The sequence below is a fragment of the Zalophus californianus genome, chromosome X (genome assembly GCF_009762305.2).
Source record: "Zalophus californianus isolate mZalCal1 chromosome X, mZalCal1.pri.v2, whole genome shotgun sequence".
NCBI lineage: Eukaryota > Metazoa > Chordata > Mammalia > Carnivora > Otariidae > Zalophus > Zalophus californianus.
Window position 1 is genome coordinate 122,391,303 of NC_045612.1, and position 25,712 is coordinate 122,417,014.

General features: G+C 50.5%; 1 protein-coding gene across 6 annotated transcripts in view; it reads right to left on the minus strand.

Moving 5' to 3' along the window:
• CLCN4 (chloride voltage-gated channel 4) overlaps positions 1-25,712 on the minus strand; it is a 63,586-nt gene that overhangs the window by 12,448 nt on the left and 25,426 nt on the right. For 4 of the 6 annotated variants that reach the window (XM_027608056.2, XM_027608059.2, XM_027608060.2 and 1 more), the window contains 9 exons: positions 24,490-24,644; positions 21,789-21,888; positions 16,936-17,123; positions 14,128-14,250; positions 7,411-7,617; positions 7,209-7,289; positions 5,464-6,009; positions 3,725-3,911; positions 1,631-2,029 (listed from right to left, as the gene is read on the minus strand). In XM_027608056.2, the coding sequence (XP_027463857.1) occupies positions 1,631-2,029; positions 3,725-3,911; positions 5,464-6,009; positions 7,209-7,289; positions 7,411-7,617; positions 14,128-14,250; positions 16,936-17,123; positions 21,789-21,888; positions 24,490-24,633 (1,975 nt within the window). In that variant the 5' untranslated portion in view covers positions 24,634-24,644. Of the gene's footprint in view, positions 1-1,630; positions 2,030-3,724; positions 3,912-5,463; positions 6,010-7,208; positions 7,290-7,410; positions 7,618-14,127; positions 14,251-16,935; positions 17,124-21,788; positions 21,889-24,489; positions 24,645-24,759; positions 24,781-25,712 lie in introns of those variants that run through there. The other 2 variants (XM_027608058.1, XM_027608062.1) reach the window with 2 other exon arrangements.

The window sequence follows — 25,712 nt, forward strand, 5'->3', positions numbered from 1 at the left end:
ACGGATCCAGTGATGTTACTTTAGTTTTTAAATTTCAGCTTTTGCTTAAAAGACTTGAGGGACTGCATAAATTTTTCAAGGCTGCTGATTACATTATTTTAAAACAAACCCAACCCTGCTCACACGGCTTAAAGCAAACCTCATTATTTATAAGGCAATATTTACGCCCAAAGGCACTTACCTGTTAAGCGACAGGACCTATAATAAAGACAAGCATCACTGAACACATAGGCACGAATGTGCTATCGGGTCTAAAATACAAACCCAGTTGTTGCCTTGGGGGAGGTAAATACGTTTGAGCAACAAACTAAAATTAGAGGATGTGGCTTATCCAAACTTATTTTTTTTTTATTATCCAAACTTATTTTTATAAAGCCTTTGATGAAGATACTTTAAAGATATTTGAAAAGCTATTTAACATCACAAAGAGATTTCAGAAATTGAGAGGGCGCGTCAGAAATAGTTAACCAAGGGCAGGGATAAGCAAAGGGTCGTCTGGTGAAGGTGTGTTCCCAGTAGAGCGTGCGGCAATCCTACCCGGGCCCGTCCCACCCCGGCGAACTTCTTAAACACCCTGGAAGGCGACATACGTGGTAAAGTCATCAAGCGTCCAAACGAGCCGTGTCGTGGGCCCCAGCCGGCCGTGAGATGCCGGGATGGGGCGATCACGGCAGCAGGCGGGCTGAGCGGGACGGCACCCTGGGGCGGGGGGCTCTGCTGGTCCCTGCCGCCTCACGAGCGCAGGACGGACCCCACCCCGAGGGGGTTTCCGTGGCTCACTGTCCTTCTTCCCAGGTCTCCACGTGGCTCACACCCAGGCCTTTATCTTGGGACTCCTACCTCCCACCTCCCTTGCAGGGCAGGCATCCCTAGGCTGCAAACCCGGCAGCCTTGCTTCTCTGAGCCACTGCCTTGGGCACACCGCACCCGGGCATCACCCGCCTGCTCCTCTCCCGGCCCCACAGCCTGCCCCTCGGCCCCGCCGCTTCCAGCTGGCACACCGGGGGGGGGGGGGGGGGAGCGTCACACGGAACGGACCCGCGGGCCTCCGAGTACTGAGTGGGACATAGCGCCGCCAAGTGAAGCGAAGGGCTTGTGCGGTGCCCAGGGAGGCGGCTGGGACGGAGAACTCACCCTCGACGTCGGGAAGCCTGCCTGAAAGTCTGTCTCTGAGAGCAGCTCGCCGGGGCCAGTCCGGGCTCCCCCGCCTCCATCCTTCCCAGCTTCACCTGACAAGTCCCGAAAAAGGCGGCAGCGGCGGGCCACCCAGCAGGGGCGAGCCCCAGAGGCCGCGTGCAAACGCCGCTGTCACTGTCCAGCCAAGCGGGTCTCTCCCTAGACATCGTTCCTCACAGCAGCGCCTGGGGACCGGCGGCAGCAGCAGCAGCAGCAGCATTCACCGGGAGCTTGGGAGAAATGCGGCCTTGCCCCCACCCCCCCAAACCTACTGAGCCAGAATCCGCATTTTAACCAGATCCCCAGGGGATAGGAATATGCGCGAGAAAGCGTGAGAGCCCCGACTTAAAGCCCTCGGACCTTTGCAGTCTCTCTAACCTCTTTGGGAATTCAGGGGGGACAAAGGAGGCCACTGGCCTCTTAGGACAGCCTGAGCGTCCCCCTCTCTACTCACTTATCGCGAGAATCAGTTCCCTCCTCTGGGCAAACCCAATGAGGCGCTCGGAGTCCCTGGAGACCACCACAGGGAAGCCGTTGTAGTCGGTCTCCTTGATGAGCGTCTCCACGTCCTCCACGGTCATGCTGTCCTGGGTGAGCACGGACAGAGGCGGCTCGCCCCGCCGTGGCCGCATGACGTCGGTGGCCAGTGTGCGGTGGGTGAACTCATCCTTCACGTCCAGAAATGGGTACCCATTTAAGTGGATATGAGCCTCGTAGATGCCTTCTTTCCCAAAGGCATCGGCCACCCACTTGCTGGTCACGGCTGCCGCCATCAAGGGCACAATGTACTCCAGACCGCCCGTTAATTCAAACATGATGACCACCAATGACACCGTCATCCGGGTAACTCCACCTGCAACCGAAGACAGGAATACAATTCTGAAACTCAACTCCAGACCCTAAGAGGGCATGAACTATGGAAATGGACAAGCTGGCTCTAAATTCTCCAGACACCTGTTCTGAAGAGACGGTCCTACACGTTGCCCGTGGCAGACCTCTGAAACGCCGGCCAGGCTCTGCCGAATGCAGCCTTGCCCCAGCGGCCGTAAGTCACATCTGACTGGGGGGCTTTTCTTCAGTGAGAAGACAACTGGGTTGTCTCTTCACCCAAGACCACAGGCCTGGCTTTTTGGTGAGTGGATCCTATGTGGGCTATGCAGGTTTCCGACACAGCAATTGTGGCTCTGTTCCAAAACCCCGTAAGCTGGGAAACTATAGAGATGCTTAGTGGTTATGGACAGGAGAGGGGCCCAACTTTGTATCCCCTGGTATTAGAAGAAGAATCCATACCAACTCGTACTAGTCTTCCAATGAGCTTAAACTGGAGTTTCTCGATCTCAGCACTAGGAACAACTGGGGCTGGATCATTCTTCGATGTGGGGGCTGTTCTGTGTATTACAGGATGTTTAGCAGCATCCCCGGCCACCACCCACTACATGCTAGTAGCACCACCCCTGCAGGTGTGACAACCAAAAATGTCTCCTCCATTGCCCGGTGTTCCTGAGAGGCACAACTGCCCCCCGTTGAAACCACTATTCTGGATGGCCCAGCTGCAAGATGGTGGAGACTCCATCATCACCCGGGGCCCTGAATGACTGACTGGAGAAAAGCTCTCTACTAACTTACATTACACACACACACACACACACACGCACGCACGCACGCACGCACGCACAGAGCCAATTCTCATTATTCATGGTAGTTATGATGTACAAAGTTGCCACAAACACTGAATGAGCAAATATTGAATCACTGCCCTAGGGGAAACACACGGTTAGGTTCCTGCGAGCTTCTGCTCACAACATTTTGGTCAACCCATCAATATAGAATCTTATTTCATGTGTATTTCTGTTTAAAGACACCTTATTTAATACATGTAGATGATTCATTAACGTGGAACTCACAGCCAACAGCACTTTAACTCCTGCCTGAGAAGACTTTCTCCGACATGCCTATTTTCTCCGTAAGACACATCCCACCTTCCTGTGCTTAGGATCCCCAGACAGACTTTAGCACTATGTTTGGGGGCCATTTAAAACAACAAAATCATTCACAAAATGCCAAAAAAACATGACACTGACTAGACCACGAAAAGGATACTTGTGTAGGGTATCCACGCAAAAACAAGAGGGTGGGCCTTCACACCTCGTTCACCCGGAGCTGGGAACATACGTGCTAAAACACCTTACGCTTTCCACTGCTCTTGCGCATGTCCGAGGATGACAGCCAACGCCCCGCGAGTATTGGCTTAGGGGTCACAAACACATTTTAGCACGTAGGCAAATCCCCAAATATGGGCTCCACAAATAATGAGAGCCGACTGCATATGATGAGCAAGCTCTAAGCCCTGGTGTGTTAAGCCACTGAGATTTAGCGCCTTACCTGTGACAGCAACACAACCTGGCCTATCCTGAGAACGCCAGCACTCGAGCCCATGTCCTCCTTCTCACCGGGGCCCGAAGCCAGCGCAGCCTGGTGACGGCGCTTGGCCTAGCTCAGCTTTCCTTGCAGCCCGGCCCGCCCCGGCCCGGCCCACCTGTGCCTGTACCTAGGCAGGCCGCAGCTCCCACCATGGCATAAAGTCCGGGGGTGACACAGTCGGCTCCGGGCCTGCACCAGTTCCTGAAGACGATCCAGTCGTGGTGATGGTAAGCAAGCTGCTCCACGCCGATCCCCACCATCCTGCCCGCCATGGCCCCCACGGCCATGCTGGGGATGAAGAGGCCTGAGGGGATCTCCAGGGGCACACAGGGAAGAGAAGCATGAGGGAAGGTCTGCATGCCCGCTTCCCCACTCCCGGTGAGCAGTCGTGCCCCCCACAACACGCTCGCCCTGCGCTTGTCTTCAGAGGAGGGGCAACGCTTCCAAATGGAGGTCCACGGGGACAAAGCGGGACAAGTGGCTTCACCCGTTTAGTCAGTCCTAGCTACCGTGACTTGGACAGAATGCAGCTTTACACTTTCGTTTCCTCTCCTTCAAGAGGGGGCCTGGTTCTCCCGCTGGGGATTAAAGAATGAGAAGCCCCACTGCAAATAACATTCGAAGTGTACTCACCACTTCCTCTCTCCCCTTGCGAATCATTCACATTAGCTTTTTTAAAGTTAAATGTCAAGCCGCAGCATGAGAATGGAAGAGAAAGGCACGCGACTGTTCACAAGTCAAACCAAGCAGCTCGGTGCCGCCGCCCAGCACCTTTGGAAGCTTCTCACGGGCTCCCTGTCCCGTTGAGGATACAATGGCCCAACACCTGCCAGAGAGACAGGGGCCATTCCCTCTTCCTAACGAACTACTTTCCAAGAAGTATTCTGAATATTTTCATGCCCGGTGAGAGGCAGCAAAGAACCAGAAGGTCTATGTAGGAAACCAGAAGATCTTGGTGGCAGTGTGTTTCACATTTTGCGGTGTGGAAATGCGCTTTCATTTATCGAGTGATCGGACATGGGCTAGAGAATGTGCCCGACTCTCCATGTTCATGGACACGGCAAGTGATCGCCAATCCTGCCTGGGAGTTGCCCAAGATGATCATCGAGCTGAGGATGGAAGTGGATTTATAACCAAATTCCAGGTAAGTTTGGATCCTCGAGGATGATTTCTAGACTTTGGGATGTTCCTGAAGAAGAAACTTCCTTTCTGAGTGCCCCCCCCCCACCCCCGATTCCTAGTCATTTAACTCCCTGTAACTGCAAAGTAGACTTCTCCCAGCAGGCACCAGAAGAGGCTGCTAGCATCTTCCTCAGACACACAAATAATCCCTTTGCTTGGAGATGGCAGATCAGAGACAATTGGCTGCTTAATAAAGTCCACCCACCCCTGCTCCTAAAGCAAAAATTCAGGTTTGTGTTTGACCATTACACACTCAAGTACACAGCTTCTTAGCCTTTTTAAAATGAAACAAATCATAAAAGTCCCACACAGAAAGCAATAGTAGGGGAACGCTACAGGGGTTCTGCAGGGTTTGAAATGTTCTGCTTCGGTTCCTGGGTGCTCATTACACACACAAGCGTGCATTTTATGAAAATTCCTCAAGCTACACACAGCTCTGTGCGGATGATATACTCTGAGCCTTCGCTTCTTCACTTGTAAAGTGATTACAATCTAGTTCTCAGACGTGTTGCTTATCAAAAGCATTGCTTCTTGGTGATTAAAAAGAATGTCAAGTGCCCGGCACGAGAAAACGGTCAGTAAGGGTCAGTTGTTTCCCCCCCCCCACCCCGGTCACCATTTTACCCTGGCGAGGAGGTGATGAACTGTCCCCCCCGCCCAACCCCTCCTTCCCCCTTCACTGACCTTCATGCCAAACGTAAAGATGGTAATGACGATTTTGAAGATCAGCGCCAGGGCCAGCTGCCACATGGCCGTGTAAACCCCGACGCCGGCCGGCCGGTCCGGGATGTCATCCACAGGCCGGGTCATGTTGGGGTCATTGATGTAGTCACAGAGCTGGGACGACTCGAGGGCGCCGCAGTCATTGAATAGCTCGGAAATGAGCTCACTCGTGCTCCGGCGCGTGTAGGGGTTGGGGTAGGCGCTGATGGCCGTGATGGCGGTCACCACGATGACCTCCAGCACTGGGTACTTGCCCAGCTTGGTGGTTTTGCGCCTCCTGCACCAGGCGATGTTGCAGCGGATGAAGAGGGTTCCCCACAAGCCTCCAAAGACCCCGAGGAGGATGAAGGGGAAGAGCTCGGCCATATACCAGGGCGTGTGGTATTCCACGTAAAAGAGAACGAGACGGCTGTTCCCAAAGGGATTGATGGATCGTAGCGTGAAGGCTGCCACCAGGGCCGCGAAAAAGGACCTCCACAAGGTCTTCAAGGGAAAGTAGTAACTGACCTGGGACGAACAAGGAGAAAATGAGACTGGCCGAAGAAAGGGCTGCCCTGAGCCCCCAGCCCCTGATCGGCAGCCACCCAGTGGTGCTTAGCGGGACAGTCACACGGACCAAAGATGGGCAGTACTAACTTCCTCAGGCTAGGGTTCATTATCACCAAGGGGCACCAACAAAGTATTTAAAGGACTCAGTACCTAAAAGTGAAACAGACACTAGTCAAGATGTGTCTGAGCTATTTTTTAAGAGAAATGAAAATACTTCATCCTAATTTTGTTTATGTCACGAAGACCCTCTTAAAATCAAATACACCTCTGGATCTGATTCTACAGACAACGGAATAGGTCAAGGGTTGGAAAACCCTGGCCCAGCAAATGTATTTATATGGCACATGAGTTAAGAATGGATTTTTACGTTTTTAAATGCTGAGGGTCAAAAAGAAATATTTTGTGATATTCAAAATATTCAAAAGAAAAGCAGTATTTTGGGGTGCCTGGGTGGCTCAGTCGGTTGGGCATCTGCCTTCGGCTCAGGTCATGATGTCAGGGTCCTGGGATCGAGCCCCACATCAGGCTCCCTGCTCCGCGGGGAGTCTGCTTCTCCCTCTCCCACTCCCCCTGCTTGTGTTCCCTCTCTCGCTGTGTCTCTCTCTGCCAAATAAATAAAATCTTTAAAAAAAAAAAAAAAGAAAAGCAGTATTTTGTGACATGTGAAAATTATATAAGGTGCACACTCCAGCATCCACAAGGAAAGTTTTATTGGAATGGGGCCATGCCCATCATGTGAGTGTTGTGTGTGGCAGCTTTCCCAATATAATGACAAAGCTGAGTAGTTCCAACCAAGACCGGAAGACCCACAGAGCCTAGAATATTTACTCTCTGGCCCTTTGCAGAGAACATTTGCTGACCCCTGGAATAGATCCATTCGGGGTGCCAAAAACAGAAATGCCTCATTAAGTTATTAGGAGAAAGAGAGACTGCAAAATTCAAAAAAAAAAAAAAGGCAATTTTTAAAATAATACTGGAAAACATATTTAACAGCAAAAACTGTGGCTTCTTAATGAGCTGCAGGAATCTTGTCAATACTCCTTGGAATGCAGTCCTCAAAGGGTTGGAGATGGAGGTCTCCCGCTGTGCTAGCCATCGACATGTTCCTCAGCCCCCGAAACCACGAATCCGTCCCCCCACCTGCCACCCCTCCTCACCTCCTCAAGACTGAAGAGCACACCCCCGATTGGAGCCCCAAAGGCCACGGAGACTCCGGCAGCGGCGGCGGCGGAGAGCACCTGTGAGGCAAAGAGCTCTGTGTAAGCCCCCAGCCCTGCCATGCAAACCTGCGATGCAGGCGAGCCGGGACGGGGCTTCCAGAAGAGGCCATCACTGCAGACCGGAGCGGAGCCTGCTCACCTCGCGCCTCTTGCCCTCGTTCTTGCTGTACTTGGAGAAAAGGCTGCTGAAGAAGTTGCCACAGCAGCAAGCCACATGTACCAGCGGCCCTTCTTTCCCCAGGCTCAGGCCAGAGGACACCACCAGCACCAGGGTGACGGTCTTGATCAGCAGGGTCCACTTCCCCAAGTAGCCCCTGATGATAAAGCCGCTCAAAATGGTCTTTATCTGAAACAGAGGATGGAGAACGAGGGTGAGTGAGCCGCTTTGAAGCCGCAGCGAGGGAAGTAACTAATTCCCCAGCACTAGACTCAACTTGATCATACCAAGGAGAAGTTACTTTAGTTTTGGATCTGACTATAATTTCATATTAACAGAATTTATAACAACATATAATTTTATATTAATGTTAACTTGAAACCATTCAATGCGTAGCACATCTTAAGAATTTCTAAAGTAGGGGCGCCTGGGTGGTGCAGTCGGTTAAGCATCCGACTCTTGCTTTCAGCTCAGGTCCTGATCTCAGGATCACGGGATCGAGCCTTGCGTCAGGCTCCATGCTCAGTGCAGAGTCTGCTTAAGACTCTCTCTCCCTCTGCCCTTCCCACCACCACCACCACCCCCACCCCCGCACTCACTCTCTCTCTCTCTCTCTCTCTCTCTCACACACACACACACAAATAAATAAAGAAATATTTAAAAGAAAAAAAGAATTTCAAGAAAAAAAGAATTTCTAAAGTAATAAGAGATCATAATGAGGACTGAAGAAGTAATTATCAGGGTCTCATTTTCTTTATGGCATTTTATCCTGTTCATGTTACCCTCTGTTGTGTTGAAGAGAAACATGTATCTGTTGATTTTAACTGTTAATTTTTGATTATCGAGGGAAGTTCAAGATAAAGAGACAGAAAGCTGGCTAGCTCTGTGACAAAGCAAATAGAACAAAATGTCAGCTCAGCTGTAGGTCGGGGTCGGCAAACTATGGCCCGCGGGCCAAATCCAGCCCACTGCCTGCTTTTGTATGACCCATGAACTAAGGGTGCTTTTAACATTTTTTAAATGTAGTTTATAAACAAGACTACTAGTCTTTTACTGAGAATTAGTTGCTAGATTTTGCCTCTCAGCTTACAAAGCCTAAAATAGTGACTCCCTGCCCTTTACTGGAAAAGTCTGCTGACCCCTGCTGCAGGCCAGGGGTATGGGAGTTTACTGCGCAATTATTTCAACTTTTCTGTAGGCTTGAAAATATTCTTAACACGATGCTGGAAAAAGAAGAGGCTCAACATTCTAATAACACATCTCCAGGGGACGTAAAGATGATTGACGCCAGGACAACTCCTTCCCTTCCGTCGAATCCTGCCCTCTGGTATTGAGAAGGACTTTGACTACAGGTAGAGTCATCTTGCTCCATTTTCAGATCTGCCACATTTTGTAAAGGCCAAAAAAAAGGCAAATACTGTCTTTCTTCCTAATGGTGCAGTTCACCTTACGCTTTTAGAATTCAACTGGCCGCCAATCTCAGTGATGAATTTCATATACTGGGAGTCCTCTTTACCTAAAACCCCTATCTTTGGATACAGAAGTATCACCAATGGGTAATTTTTTACCCTCCACCTCTCCCACAACTGGCTGAAATGGAGTGAATGTTCACTGTGTGAGCTGGCAACTTACAAGCCTATGATGAGTGAGTCAGCCAATGAAATCTGTGGTCAATTTCGGTTTTCCCGCTGTGTTAACACAATGGGACAAGGTTATCTCTTGTCAGTATCAGGATATTTGCATATCTTCAAAGTGCCTCCTAGTGGACACTGCTCTGCCGAGAAATTAATGTCTCAAAAAGCTATTACAGTCCTCAAACCCTTCTCAAGGCCTTGACGCCCACTGGAATCACCTGGGGAATTAGATACCAGTGAGCACTGGCTCTCCCTGTGGAGATTTGATGCAGTTGGTCTGAGGTGTATCCCAGGCATGCGATACAGCCATGGGATATACCTGGGGATACAGCCTCCCCAGGTAATTCGAAAATGCAGCCCAGGTGGAGAACCACTGCTCCATTCCTGAAAAGAGTACTACAGGTATTCCTAATTTCTCCTTACTCAGGGGACGGTCCCAAATCACTCTGGCATCATGTCACCTTTGGCGATTTGGGGCGGGTCGTGAAGTGAGCTAATCCTCAAAATTTTAAAGGCGTATGAATGGAGCAACTTCATCTCAGGCATTATTGATAGAGATCTGTTTCTTAATTCACGGAGAAAGGCCACGCAAGTGAGCGTGCAGGCACGCATTTCCCAAGAACTCAATGAGCTCCTTCCTTTAAAGCACGAGTGAGGTCTTCTAGCTAGACAGTCGGACAGTGTTTCCTGAACTAGCCTCTAACTAATGGCAGACAGACTGCTCGTGGTGAAAGTGGTCTTTAACTAGTGGCAGTTGGCTTATTTGAGCCCATGCTCGGGGGATCGCAGATCTCTTTATTTAAGGGATGTTTTATTATGCCTGCCACAGTCCTGCCCTTTTGTGTTGCCTCGAATAAAATTATCTATAATTTTTTGTCAGTTAGTTAATGTGGATTTGGACCCTAGGGTACAGTTTAAGAATGTAATACCATTTAGAAGATTACAAGCATCTAAATTACCTGAGCCTCTGCCAGCCACGACATGTGGTGAAATGAACAATGTAATAGGTATTTTGTAATTCTCTATAATGATTTTATAAAATCGTCATGATCAAATTAGGGACTAAAAAAAGCAAATTCATTCCCGGGAAATGCCAAAACCTAATCACTTACTTAGTATGAATTAATAGAGACTGCATCAGGCAGTGCTTTCACAGGATGTATTGGGGTGGTTTTGCAACTTGCTGGTGTTAAAGGTAAAACCTTTCTGGTAAATAAATATTTGTGAGAGTGCTCACTTTTTGTAATGAACTGAAACATCAATTCAAAACAAGTTTTAAGAGGACGTGATTTCTTATAGAGCCAACAGGGGTTCTACCAACAAAGCAAACAGCAACAGAAAGAGGGACACCCTTGCCATCTTCTAACTCCGCATAGCCAAGAACACTTTTCAATGTGCTTTAGAGAGCTTAAACAAGAGCATTTATTACACAAAATAAATGTCCTCTAAGTCTGCATTTTTAAAAATGTTTCCAGGGGCGCCTGGGTGGCTCAGTCATTAGGCGTCTGCCTTCGGCTCAGGTCATGGTCCCGGGGTCCTGGGATGGAGCCCCGCGTCGGGCTCCCTGCTCCGCGGGAAGCCTGCTTCTCCCTCTCCCACTCCCCCTGCTTGTGTTCCCTCTCTCGCTGTGTCTCTCGCTGTCAGGTAAATAAAATCTTTTAAAAATAAATAAAATAAATAAATAAATAAAATAAAACGTTTCCAAAGGAATGTCCATTCCAGGCAATCAAAATGTTTCAGAAGCAAATGCTAGGGGGAATGAGCAATTTGTAAACGTGCCAAAGGGCACCACTGCCCAAGTCCACTCTGACACTTCAAGTCGCATGACATCACCTCGGACGAAGAGTTTATTTTCTAAATACCTCAGTGAGTATCTTTGCTAAAATGAGGGAGAATGGGCCTGCATCTCAATTCGAGTGAAGTCGGTTTACACAGCTAGCCGGGTTTTGCCTAGGAGGTTCTTTTTATGCATGAAACATTTACCTACATTTCCTTTTTACTCTGTCCCTTTCCTCCAAGAGCTGGACCCTAAGGTCAGGAATTTGAAGCTGTCCCATAATAATAGTGAGAATTCTGCTACTACTGAGTCATACTAACCAAAACTTAATTATAAAACCTCCATGGGGTTCCTGGCACTTAAAAAGATTATTGTGGGGGCACCTGGGTGGCTCAGTCAGTTAAGCGTCTGCCTTGGGCCCAGGTAGTGATCCCAGGGTCCTGGGATCGAGTCCCGATGTGGGGCTCCCTGCTCCGTGGGGAGTCTGCCTCTCCCTCTGCCTCTGTGTTCTCTCTCCCCTCCCCCCACCCGCTAGTGCACACTCTCTCTCTAATAAACAAAATCTTTAAAAAAAAAGATTATTGTGAACTCTTTCACAAATGGAGAAATGAATCTGTTACATGTAATATATGGTTAAAAGTGTATTAATAAAACAAGCACCCATGTGCCCACCAGCACATTTCAGAGAAGAGTGGGTACCCATGAAAGCCCTGTGTTTGCTTCCTCAGTGGAACCTTCCTGCTCCCCGAGCCCAATCATTTCCTTGCCTACCTTTATACATTGAGCATACGTGTGTGTCACTAAACAGTGTGTGGTTTCACTGTGGCTGTTTGTGGACTTTGTATAAATAGAATCATACTTTATATATTCTTCTGCCACTTTTTTCACTTGCTACAGCTCTCCTGAGTTTCATGCACACCAGCGTGTGCTTGCACATCCCCCACATAGGGAATATCATGCTCGACTTCGGATTTAACTCCTTTCAAGTTCAGCTGTCACAAATAGATGCCCACTTTGGATGAAGACTAAGTCCAGGCAGCCCCTCCCAGACAGAGCTCACGTCCAAGCCCCTTGTCTGTCTACAAGATCACAAGCTGAGCCATGTGTCTCTGGTTTTTGGAAGGGGACGATGGGATTGCCATCACCCCTTTTATTGCTGCTTTAAATTTTCCAATTCCCCATTGGCCACCTGCTCATTTTGGAAAGGCAGCTTGGGTCCAAAAAAGCCTACTGTCAGGCAGTGGGGTCATCAAACTGAGAGGCCAACACCAGTCTGTGCTCTTTAGCGTCCAGGGGGCCTCGGGTCTTAGATACCAAATACAACACAGTCCGTTCTGCCATAATGCTGGTTTTGAAAACACAGATTTGTTCCAGTGTGATTCAGGCATTGGGGAAGAACTAGAGCATAATGTAAATTTCGTGTCTGTTTATGCCCAGTTTCATCTGGGAGAAACACCTAACTACACAGAAAATGGCACCACCAGAACGGAGCTGGGCAGGAAGGCACAAAACGCACACAGTGTGGGCCTCCAACGTCTACCAGGTCACACGTGCGCTAGCAAGTCTATGTTTCTTAACTGTTTCACATGTGTAAACCGGGCTACTGGGTTTTTTTTTTTAAAGATTTTATTTATTTATCAGACAGAGAGAGAGCACAAGCAAGGGGAAGGGGAGAGGGAGAAAGCAGGCTTCCCGCCAAGCAAGGAGCCCGATACGGGGCTCAATCCCAGGACCCCGGGATCATGACCTGAGCGGAAGACAGATGCCCAACCGACTGAGCCACCCAGGCGCCCCTGGGCTACTGTTTTCCTAGGTTTCTATCTTTTCACATGTGTCACTGATGAAGTTTCTGAGTGTTGTGCTCATGCTGCCGTTTGCCCCGGCAGGGTGGAGCGCTTGCCCGTGCCATGCTGCACGGCCCGGGACCTGTAGGAATGCCCGTGCTGCACGGGAGCAGAATGGACTCTACGAAGGCAACAGCATGGTGCTGCGGCTTGCTCTTCCAGTTCCTGCCGCAATATGTCAATGCAAACCAACAAAAAGTCAGCATGACATACTCTATTTTTCTCTCTTTCCTGGAACAGGACAACGTTGGGCTTTGTTTTTGACAATCTTTCAATTACTCCAGCCCTTTCCAAGAACTGCCTGGAACAGCGGCTGTGTTGGCAAGTACCACCAAAGAGTGTGGGTGCAAGGGAGCAGGCACCAATGCGGGTCTGTTGCCACCACGGGCCGCATCTTTAAACTCACCATCTCCACCTCTAGGGGCACTGCTGAAGCACCAGCTTGATTATCGTGAAAATATAAGAACTTTTTTAAAAACATGTTTATTTATTTGTTTTAGAGAGAGCAGGGGGAAGGGGCAGAGGGAGAGGGAGAGAGATTCCTAAGCAGATGCTGAGCTAAGTGAGGAGCCCCACGCAGGGCTCCATCTCACGACCCTGAGATCGTGACCTGAACTCAAAACAAGAATCAGTTGCTTAATCGACTGAGCCACCCAGACACCCCAGTATAAGAACTTTTAAACTTATTTCTGGCTAAAATGTTCACTGTCTGGCCTTTTGGAGGAACTTGCTCAATTATCATTATTGTAGCCTCCTAGGTCTGAAGTTTAATCTCAAGCATTCTTCTCTATCAATGAGGTCACCTCCCTCACACTCGGGTTACATGGAAGTGCTAGACGATATAAGAGCTCCAAACTCACAGGGGTGCATTCACAGGGCATGCCCTTGAATGTGGATTTACGTTTTTTAGAGATTGCTATTACCCTGTCACCAGAGGAGCAAAACGTGGCAAGGGAGTTGACTCATAAGAGAGTTGACTCATCAGTCAACGTTCCGAGCAACAACTCTCCGTTACTGTCTTTTTCACCTGACATCATAGGTGCACTGAAAAGTTTCTCAAGTGCCACATTTATGTATGTGGTTAATGAACTCGGATTCCACAGGCTTTAAGAGTTATGCCTGGTTTGCAAAGACAAGAATTTAATTGTTCTGAGAAGCGAAAGAGCATAAATCCTGAATACAGAGCATAAATCCTGAAGCCAGACAGCTGGGTTCAACTTGTAGCTAACCAGCTGTGTGACCTCAGCCAAGTTGCTTAACCTCTCTGTGCTTCAGTTTCCTCAACTATTGCATGAAAAATAGCAGAACCTGCCTCACAGGCTCACTGTAAGGACTCAATGAGTTAACAGATACCAAATGCTCAGGACTGTGCTTGGCACCTAAGTGCTACGTAAGTATTTGCTTTTCTCATTATTGGCACAAAAGAAATCCAGCCACCACTCACCTCTGGTATACCCGAGCCACAGGCATATGGTGCAAATACGCGCACCAGGGAGACGGCCAAAAAGGCAAACAGCAATGCCCACAGGATGTACATGAGGTAATTCAGAATGTAAGCACTGGCACCCTGAACAACACACACAAAACAAGAAAGAACACGTGAGCCTTGGCAGAGCCGAGCTCCGCCCCCCCCGCCCCCCGGGCAGCGGGAGCTTCCGGGGGCTTGCGCAGCTTCGCCTTCGGCCCTGTGTCCGCAGGGAGGCCAGTGCTGGTTTCTGAGCCGTTGCTATTGCGAGTGCAGGTACACACCAACCCAGTCCCGGGCGTCCCTCCGGGAGCTGTTTCCACGTGCCCTCCACCGGGGGAGATCTCCGCCTGCATGGATGCGGCGGACCGCACGCGGCTGGCATTGTCACTCGCGCTAGAGGTCATGAAAGGCATGACGCCGAAAATTCTGCCGCGGAGCCCCTGGAAGGTTCGTCTTGTCTCGGCTGCGGTGCACCGGCCTCCCTCGGCCTTCATGAAGGCCACATCCACGCCGGGGCAAGCGGCAGAACTGTATCCCGCTGTGGTCCCGGACCCGCAGCATCAGCATCCCCAGGGCACGCGGGCGAAATGCAGACTCTCTGCCCCGGGGCTGCTGAGTCAGACACCCCGGGGTGGGGGGCGGTGAGGGGGGAGCAAAATGTGTTTCAGCGAGCCCGCCAGGCACTTTTAGAGGGAAAAACACGATCACCTCCTTCAGAATAATGCACCGAATAATAATTCCAAATTATCTGATGAATGAAGAATGCTCTCTGAACCAAACACGCAGTCTGGGGTCTTTGATGCTGAGGACCTGGTCTGCTGGGTGGAGACATTTCTCTCGGCCTCAGCTTCTTGCCACCATCTGGATTAGTCAAGTGAGGGGCCAAGGGAAGCGAGGTCACCTACAAGTCAGGCTATGGATAGGGCCACATGTGCGTCTATTAAATGCAAAACCACGTTCCAGGAGACCTGGAGGCCTTTACAATCACATATATTCAACCCTATGCGAGAGAAATCAGACTGAGGAATACTTTTCACCCACTTAAAACCGTACTTTTTTGAGACTAAAAATAACTTCTCATTCTTGCTAACAGTGATTCTTTGAATCAAAGTATAAATCTTAGAAACGGTTGAAAAGATGGATGGCCATATTTCCCCCCAAAAAAAACGTAGTGCAAATAGGAGACAAGAAATAAAATATGGTGTCCAGCCAATTCTGCCTGCCCACTCCCATCAGCCCAAGTAGAGAATTTTTTGCAGAAGTAATGGAGAGCACTGAGAATGTGTGAGATTTCAAGATCCCTGTCTAACTTCTGAGATTGGAAGGAATTCATTTTCAATTCCACTGAGGAAGAGGTTTAGCAAAATGGCCAAGTGCACTCCACATATCTTTCAGCTGTGGTATCGGGCAAAAAAAAAAAAAAAAAAGGGTGTGGTTGCAGGGCTGGGGGGAAAAGGGATAAAGCACATCCATCTTCCAGAAATACATCCTCACATTACCCCCCCTGTGAATCTCACCAACCTAGCTCCCCCACCCCACCTGGGTTTCTGATCTGTCCGTGACCCAGAGTCACTGTAATCGCCACTGAATTCAGTTACAAGTTAACCTTCTTCCCAAATGAAGACTTTTGGACAGATGTGAAGCTCTAAGCGCCGTGAAGGCAAGTGCCAGTCTGTAGTTCACCGGGACACTCCTATCACAGAAGGCCCAGAAACATCCTCCGCAAGGCACTCCTAAAATGCACTGGAAGACGAGTACTTAAACCATACTGAGATGGCACATCACACCTGCTAGGATGGCTAGAATCGAATCCAGACAATCACAAGTGCTGACAAGGAGGCGGACGAACAGAAACCCTCACACGCAGTCGGTAGGGTTGGAACATGGCAAAATCACTCCGGAAAATATTCCTCAAAAGGCTTAACACAGAGTTGCCATAGGACCCAGCAATTCCCCGACTAAGTCTAGACCCAAGAGAGATGAAAAATATGCCCCCACAAAAACTTGTGTACAAACGTTCAAAACAAAATCATTCCTAACAGCGCAAGAGCGAGAGCAGCCCGTGTTCCTCAACTACGGAGTGGATAAATGTGGTCTAGCCATACAATGAAACAGGATTCAGGCACGAAAAGGAAGGGAATGCCAATTTATGCTACAACATGAATGAACCTAAAAAAAAAAGCATGCTGAGTGAAAGAAGTGGCACACCAAAGTCCACATCGTGTGGGATTCCACTTGGAGACACAGAGATCGGGGGTTGCTTAGGGCTGGTGGGTTGGGAGGAGTGGGCAGTGGCTGCTAACGGGTACAAGGTTGCTTTTGGGATGATGAAGGTGTTCTAAAATTGTACTGTGGTGATGGTAGCACAACTCTGTGAATCTTCTACAAGCTAGTGCTCTGTACACTTTAAATTGGAGAACCATACAGAATGTGAATCATATCTCATAAAGCTCATATTGTGTTTTACAAAAGAAAAGATAACTTATCAGAAGGTATAAAAAGCAACGCTGCTTCTTCAGCACAGTCAGCAAACCACTGTCGGTAAGAGAAACAAGACTTTTACGAACATATACATATATCGTGCATGTGAATCAGCAGGGAAAGCTTTTCCAGCGCTAGTTGGCACATCAGAGCTGGAAGAAGCCAAGTCGCACTGGGACCGAGCCAAGGACAGTTATCAGAACAAACACTGGAAGGAAGCCCAGACAGGCACAGAAGGCCCAGCGGTGTTGCACAGCACCCATGAAATGGCGGGCATCCCCAGCCAGGACCCCAGAAACCCACCTCCGACTGATTCACCAGCAGCTCCGACCATTTCTGCCACAGGGGACACTTGTCCCTGTCCTCAAAAGTGGTCTCGTTGGAAGTCCAGCAGCACTGCTCGTGGCTGTACCAGAAGGCAGACAGGCAGACCCCCTCCTTCAAGTCGGTCATCCAGTCGACGGCGAGATCGATGACCCCAGCCAAGGTGCCTGGAAGAAGCAGCAAGAACCACTCAGAGGAACCATCCTGTGATGAGGCAGGAGAACACAGGGCCCGGGGGCCGACGCGGGAGCCCAGCAGCCAGGCGCGCCGAGCCGGAGGCCGGTGCGGGGGCGACCTCACTGCTGAAGGGCCACGGAGAGGTCTCCTGAGCACTTCCGCTGTGGGCAAGGCCGTGCCAGCCCCATGAGAAACGGAGGCCAAGGATAGGTGGTGCCCGGGTGGCTTAAATCCAGCAGGAGCGACAGACATGCAGGGTTTAAGTCATCACAAGCCACTGGGGCCAAGCAGCTTTTAGAATTGACCCCTTCCAAATTCTAGAAACAGGGTACACAGGCCCTATAAATGAGGTAACCCCCTCAGTGGCTTTTGGGGCCTGATGCTGGGATCACAAACATTAATATTTCTCAGGCAAACCTGACAATTCAGACAAAAGGGAGGCATAAGGACTATAATAGCCTCATCATTTAAGTAACACTTTGCCACCAAATTTGGAAAATCCCACTTATCAGAACTTTCTGGATTTTTTTAAATCATGGATAAGGGATTGTGGATCTATATAAGTAGGTAACTAAAGGCGGGTAGAAGTGAGATAAATAAGTGTGTGCAGTGGCCCACAGAAGGCTCCCTTGGATCTCTTTCTAGAATAACCCATTCCAGAGTCTTTTAGGGAGGCAGGGAATACTTTCAGGCTACTAAATTTTTCAAACTTTTACTGGATCCTTATAACAACATCAATTCTCCATCTGCATCTGCACACCTGCACCAGGGCTTACCCGTCCCTGCTCTCCTGTTACATCAAAAGCTGCCCACTGTTCTTGGGAGAACGCCTGAATCCTTAGCAGGTGGCAGACTCGAAGAGCTGGCCCCTCATACCCTTTCCCACCTCATCTCTTTCCATCACTAACTGCCCCCATCCCACCCACACCACGTTCCTGGAGCGCACCAGGCTCTCCTTTCTACACCACCTCAACCAGCACTGTCCTTCCCAGACCTGCCAACCTCCTATTTATCTTCCAGATTCAATATTGACATCACCTCCTCTGAGAAGCCTCTCCTGATTTCCTAAGTCTGGGCTAGATGTCCCTCCCAGGCATTCCGCCATCATCATACCTCTCATATCCTAATCACATGAGTGTGTGTGTGTGTGTGTGTGTGTGTGTGTGTGTGTGTGTGTGTGTACAGTGTCTAATCCATAAGTGCAGGGGGGGGTGGAGATCCTGTTGTGTGGTTTGTACACCAAGTAGGGGTCAGGCCAGATGTCCAGACTCTGTGTCCACTCTAAGTGGGCAAGGGCCACCTGCCTTGTCCACTGTTGTGTCTGTGTTGGGTACGTGGCAGGAACTTTATATCCATAAATCCATAAATGAATGAAAATCAGAAAACCCAGGTCCATCCATTTACTCAAGGGGTAGTTACTAAGCACCGAGTTCCTATGTGCTAGTCCCTGTTCCACGCCCCGGGGATATGGCAGGGAACAAAGCCGACTCAGCTCCCAGTCTTCATGGACGTGCACATCGGCGGGGGTGGGGGGGGTGGACAGGACACTGGACAACGTAAGTAAATCAGGGCTCTGTGAGAAGACAGTTAAGTGCTAGGGAGCACATTACAGCATGTGACAAAGGTGCAGCCCCTTTGGAAAACAGCCTGGCAGTCCCTCAAACAGTTAACCACAGAGCTGCCATCTGACCCAGCAATTCCACTCCGAGAGACGTGAAGACATACGCCTGTGCGAAGACTTGCACACGAATGCTCACGGCAGCACTGTTCACAGTAGCCAAAAAGTGGAAACAGCCCATAGGCCCATATTGCTGAACAGAGAAATCGAATGTGGTCCAGCCACACAATGGAATAGTAATTGACAACAAAAAAGGACGGAGCACTGATGCCTGCTCCAGGACAAACCCCAGAAACAGGACGCCGAGTGAAGAAAGCTGACCACAAGACTACATACCGGAGGATTCCACTTATACAAAATGTCCAGAATAGGCAAATATGCAGAGACACAGAGTTCGATGAGCGGCTTCCTGGGGCTGGGAGGCGGCTGGGGGCAGCCGGGCTTGATAGCTAAGGGGTATGGAGGTCCTCTGGGGGCTGACAAGAATGTTCTAAAATGGAGTGTGGTGATGGTTTTACAACTCTGAATATGCTAGAAACCGCAGCACTGTATGCTTTGACAAGGTGAACTGTATGGAATGTGAATTATATCTTAATAAAGCTATTACACACACACACACACACACACACACACACACACACACACACACACTGGGGCAAGGGGGATGAGGCTGCGAGAGGAAGAGGTGACTTTTAGAAAAGGTGGTCAGGGAATGCCTCAAGCGTTGTAAGACATTTGAACAAAGACCTAAAGAAGGGGCGCCCGGGTGGCTCAGCTGGTTGGGCGACTGCCTTCGGCTCGGGTCATGATCCCGGAGTCCCGGGATGGAGTCCCACATCAGGCTCCCTGCTCGGCGGGGAGTCTGCTTCTCCCTCTGACCCTCCCCCACCTCAGGCTCTCTCTCATTCTCTCTCTCTCAAATAAATAAATAAAATCTTTAAAAACAAAAAAAACAAAGACCGAAAGAAGGCGAGGGTGGGGTCCTGTAGATATCCAAGGGCGAGACCCAATGATCATCCCAGATTTCGTTTGCAAGCAGCTCATCCCTCCCCCAGGCTTCTGGGCTGACTTGCCCGACAGCGCTGCGTGGCTCGGCTTCGGTCGGTGGAACAACAGCGACACCCAGTGGGCACTCCCGATAAGCGCCCCGCAGAGGAGCCGCCGCTTGGGCCTCTCCATCATGGGAGTCAAAGTATAACGTCCAGGGTGTCGCTGAGGAGAGAGGACTGGCCAGGCAGGGGGACCCCCTGAGTCCTCCCGCACTGTGAGAACAACTGCGGAAGAGAAAAGTGAAGGGGACACAGTTTGCTGGCTTTCGCCGGCACACTCTAGCCACCTTCACGGCCAGTGTCTTCCCCTTCGCACCTTCCTCCTGTATTCGTCTGGGGGGCGGGGTCCACAGAGCACCCTTCGGCGGGCGTGCTCAACCCTGGCTGCGCAGCAGGATCACAGGTGGAGGGGGCTGGGGGAAAGGAGGGGGGCTTTACCCAATGCTAGGGCACCATCTCCAGGGATACTACTGACTTGAAGCCCAGGCAGCCAAATTTTTTGCTTCCATTCCCCAGGTGATTCTTCCTGAAAGAACTGGAGGAAATTGGGTTGACAAGGAAACCAACTGGTCAATACCAGATTTGTTCGAGAGAGCCCAGGCCGGCTCTTACGTTAGTCAATAAATCCATGCTGTGCCGTCTGCTCTGGCGAGACGCTAGAACATCTATTCCAGATTTCTGCATTCCCTCTCTTTACTTCTCCTGCCTAGAAGCCAAGAATAATGATACGGTATACAGTTTCTTAAATCTATTCTAAATAAAGACATCAAAATTCACAGAAAATTCCTCCCCTGCCCACTCACAAAGGTGTTGGTGGAAGCAGTCAAACAAATTCGTGGCAAAACACCATATAGGCATGAAATCGGATTCCCTGCCAACACTGCTGCTGGTCTATACCCGGGCTGCCCCTGGGAACAGAAGGCTCAAATTGGGGACATGCGAGGACAGCCACCGTGAGTAGAGGGAAAGGATCCCCCCTTCAGCGCCGGCTGCCCTCGCTGGCAACCAAGCCCCTCCCACGACTGTGTACGGGATCAAGGAAGGAATGCCCAGAAATCTAAACCCTCTGTAATCACACAATTTGTATCTATGCCCCGTTAGTATTCTGTCTTTCTTACAGCATTTCCTATATTCTGCCTTTATGACAGTCATTTGCTGATCAATCCTACAACCGCAACTATTATGTTACTACAGGTAGGTGATTTTTATTAAGGGAATTGCTGTTAGTGTGCTCAGATTTTTTTTTAATCTTAGACATTAGCCTTCAGAGCCTCCTAAAAGGAAATAATGTCTCAGGATAGAATTTCCATGGAGAGCTGGTACATCTGATATTAGAAGGGCAGGTTTCCCCTCCAGATACGCCTCCATTCACTCTGGAAAACATCGACTACTTGCAAGCATGATGCTGGGATTATAAAAATGGAGGATGCAGAGTCCCTGAGGGTCAGAACAACGCACGGGCTGGACATATTTGCCCTGGGCCTACCTCAGGCCCTACAGGTGTCTCGGATTATTCTGAGTATCCTAGGATGTGTACGATTCACTCCAGGGTCCGCCAGTATTGGTAAAGACCACTCTCAAATGGCACTTTATTATTAGAGATCAAAGTGTTCCCATACTTGCTTGCCTTCTACGTAACCCAGTACTACAGAATGCAAACTATGTGCTTTCGATAAAATCCAGTATGGCCATAAACCTGGGTGCTGTGCAGACACGGCCCTCTAATTACAGCTTTTTTCCAACGACCGCATCTGGGCCCATGCCTTGGGGGTCTTGCCTTACTGATGATACGCTTTATGTTAAGTGTATGGTCGTGTAGTTTGCTCTGAGGCATTTCAAGTAATAAATCGCTTGCACGGGGGTAAAAGAGAACCAGTCCACTTTCAGAACACCAGCCTGAACAGGAAGAGTTGGTGCTCTGGGGCTCGGCGGCACCTCCAGCCCCGGCCCCGGGGGCAGGGGGGTACTGCGTGTGCCCCTCCACGTACCCGCCAGCAGGCCGATGAGCAGCATCACCACCCAGCCTGACCAGGCATCCAGCAAACTCTTGATGAACTCCCATATGGACTCCTTGCTTTTGCTGGTTATCTAGAAACAGAGACACAGTAGTTGATTCGGGATACATTTTCCAATTCACGCTTCCTTCCCTGAAACAGTTTCCTCCGGGAAATGGGGTGAGTGAGAAAACAAATGTAATTAAGCGACTAAATTGCCACTTTCGTCCCCTCACCCGCTACCCGGTGCAATGACAAAGCGGGCTTTCGGGTTCACGCAGTTGCAGAGATGCCATCGTAGCCACCAAAGACTTAGAATCCCCCCAAAATTCACTTAATTAAAAAAAACTTCCTCAGTGTGATTTGAACTTTGAGGATTCAGAAGCCACTCTGAAGGGAGACAGCCATTCGTCCGTCACCATTTTAAATGAGAATTACCACTTTAACCCTCACCTTACGGCCTGCTCACAAAAGAAGCTCTTCAACAGAGTTCATTTCCTTCTTTTGTTTTCAAGGTCAAAGGTTAGCAGCAAGACCTCTGAATGGGCTAGCCCGGGTCACCTTCAGCAGGCGGATGAACGCGTCTGAACACACTGTTCCGACGCCATTCCTCCCTGAGCTCCTTAGAGCATTTTCTGGAAAGATTTTTGACTCTGCGGGTCAGCCGGCCTCTGTCCCGACTACGCAGCTCTGCTAGGGGGGCACAGAAGGAGCCGTGGGGAATGTGCACGTGAACGGGCACGGCTGTGTTCCACGGAAACTCTCCTCACCAGAGCAGGTGCCAGGCTGGACCGCGCTCGTGGGTCAGAGTTCAGCAAGCTCCGCTCCGGGCCGGAGGCTGCCCCCTCTGCCACTGTCCTCCACACCGGAGCCAGGAGGCTGGCTCATCTCCCGGACTCCCTACCCCACTCCTGCCAACTTGCGGGAAATGATGGGACCGAGCGGCGCCCCAGACGTCACTCCCCGTCCCGCTCGGAAGGTGCTCTCCCCGAGGCCGCCGACGGCCCCCAGGCTGCGGGGCTGCCTCCTACTTTACCTCTCCACGGAGAGCAGCCTGGCTGGCCGCCCCGGCCTCACCACTCTCTCCTCCTCTCGCTCGCGACCGCTTTGCCGGTTGCCCTCCTTCACCTCTCTCCCCGCCTCTCCCAGCTGTCTGTCACAGGCGCCCCGCCGACCTCCCACTGCACCTGCTAAACCTCGGCAGGGCCCGGAGTTCCAACCCCCTCCTTACTTCTCCCTCTCCGTGCACACCCAGGCCACCTCGGCCACTTCTCAAGCTTCGGCGCCCACTCACATGCTGGGGCCTCCTCCTTCGGCACCGCAGCCCTGACCGCACCCTTGAACTACAGAGTTCTCGCCGCCTGCCAACCACCCCCAGCTGCAGGCTGGGTAGACAGCTCGAAGCCAAAGTGGCTGAGACAGAACTCACCGGCCTCCCCCTCAAATCTGTTGTTCCCCTTTCCTTCCCTCTTGCCAACAAGGGCATCGCCCCCTTCTAACCGCGGCCCGGGCCTCATCCTGGACTCCACTCCCTGCCTACCCCCAATACCCCACCCCAAATCCTGTCAGGAGCTCCTCTGAATAACTCTTGACCCTGAGCCTCTCTCCATCTGCACTTCGCTGCCTTTCGTCAGACCTTCTTCCTCTTTTCTCCTGATTTCCAAGCTTCCTGTTTCTCCCTCTGCAATGCATTTTTCTTGTATTCTGTGACCATGAAGATGAAACCCAAACCCACCTTCATGGCCTACTGGGTCATTCCCGGGGTGGCCCCCTGCCCATGTCCTCCCGTCCTGTGAGCCTTCCCCCAGGCCAGAGAGCTCCCGAACCACCTACTGTGCAGTGTTCTCTCATGCCTTGGTGACTTAAAAAAGGGCCCCTCTTGATTTTAGAATCTTTTCCCCTTTCTCCGCCTAGCAAACTCCTAGTCAACCTTTCAAGGTCCAACTGAAATGTCACCGTCTCTAAAAAACCCTTCCCTAACCATCCCGCCTGAATGATCCCACAGCACTTCTACCGAACTTTATGGTGGCCACTAAAATAGAGATTGATCGGGCGCCTGGGTGGCTCAGTTGGTTGAGCGACTGCCTTCGGCTCAGGTCATGATCCTGGAGTCCCGGGATCGAGTCCCGCATCAGGCTCCCTGCTCAGCGGGGAGTCTGCTTCTCCCTCTGACCCTCCCCCCTCTCATGTTCTCTCTCTCTCTAGCTCATTCTCCCTCTCAAATAAATAAATAAATAAATCTTAAAAAAAAAAGGAATTTAAAATAGAGATTGATCGCCAACTAGCTGCCGGGCACTGTGGTATGTGCTTCCATACACAGGCAACTCAACTCACTCAACCTTTAGATATAATGGCCTCCACCTTTAGAGAGGAGAAACCAGGGTCTAGAACTGGTGCCCCAAAAGTCACCCAGCCTAAAGGCATCAAGGGCAGGATGTACCTGATTTGTCTGCTTCTGGAGTCCCCTCATCGCCCTCCACACCATTCCTCCGTATGACGCAGCCTCCCACCCAACGCACGTAATCTCGTTATTACCTGTCCACATCTCGGCCTCTCTTGCCAGCCCTTCTCTCCTTCAGAATCCCGCCCAGGAGGTGACATGTGACCTAACCCTACCTCAGCAACTGCCCCACCAAAACACGGCCCAGCCACCTGAAGGGAGCCCCTTCGACATGTCTTTATGAATGCCACCTACCTTCCTGTGTCTGTCGGTGTCCCGGGACTTTTCCCGCAGCCAGTCGATGGTGTGGAAGTCCTCATACGTCCCCACATCAGGGAATGGCTCATCGAGGAAATCCATCAGGTTTCCAGAGCCGCTCATCGCTCCTGCATTGACCATGCTAGTTACACCTGGGAGAGAAAGCCTGGGATGAAAACCATCACTCAGGATATCTGCAGAGACACGGCAGAACAAGCCACATGTAGTACTTTCTTATGCAAGAAAGAATTGCTCCCGCACAGGTACCTCTGCCGTAATGAAATATAGATACAGCCCGTCTTAGTCCTTTCAGGCTGCTCTGACGGAGTACCGTACACTGGGCGGCTTAGAAACAACGAAAATGCGTTTCTCACGGTCCTGGAAACTGGAAGTCCAAGATCAAGGCGCTGCAGGGTCGGAGTCCGGTGAAGACCCCCATCCTGGTTCACGGGCAGCCATCTCTTCACGGTGTCATCACATACCGGGAACAAGAGTGGAGCTCTCCGGGGGTCTCTTTTATAAGGACACTAATCCCACTGATGAGGGCTCAGCTCTCATGGCCTGATCACGGCCCAAGGGCCGCACCTCCTAACCACCACCCCGTCGAGGCTTAGGTTCCAACACGTGAATTTTGGGGAGACACCAACCTTCGGTCTGTAGCACAGTCAAGTTTTGTTATTTGCAGCCGCCTCGTTCTATAAAGTCCCCGTGAACACCGAATTAGCGGCTACCAAAGCAATGTCCCTAAGTGATACGCAGGGCTGGGTTCCTACAAGCCTCTGATCACGTTTTTGTAAGCCAGGCAATATACAACCCTGCTTTTTTGTGGTTCTGTTTTAAGACATCTTCTTGAATATATACTGCTGATTCATTTCCACTGAGGTCACGGCCGCAGCGCTGCAACTCATACCCAAATGAAGCTTATCTGCCCAACGGCTTCTCTCTACAAGGCACACTGCAGCCTTCTTGCGCGTGGAAACACCAGGGGCGCTCCAGCCCTGCGTTTTGGGCCCACGACAAACAGCAAATTACCAATAAAAAAAAAAGGCACAAAAATGTGAAAAACATGGCACTAAACAATCTGTACAAAGGACACTTGCTTATAGTTGGAGAGCTGAAGTAAGATGGCGGAGCCAGGAGGGTGCCTTTCGGGCGACTCAGACTTTTTGCCACTCCGCACACGCACATGTCTGTGACTAACCAGGAGAGTACCGCATGTA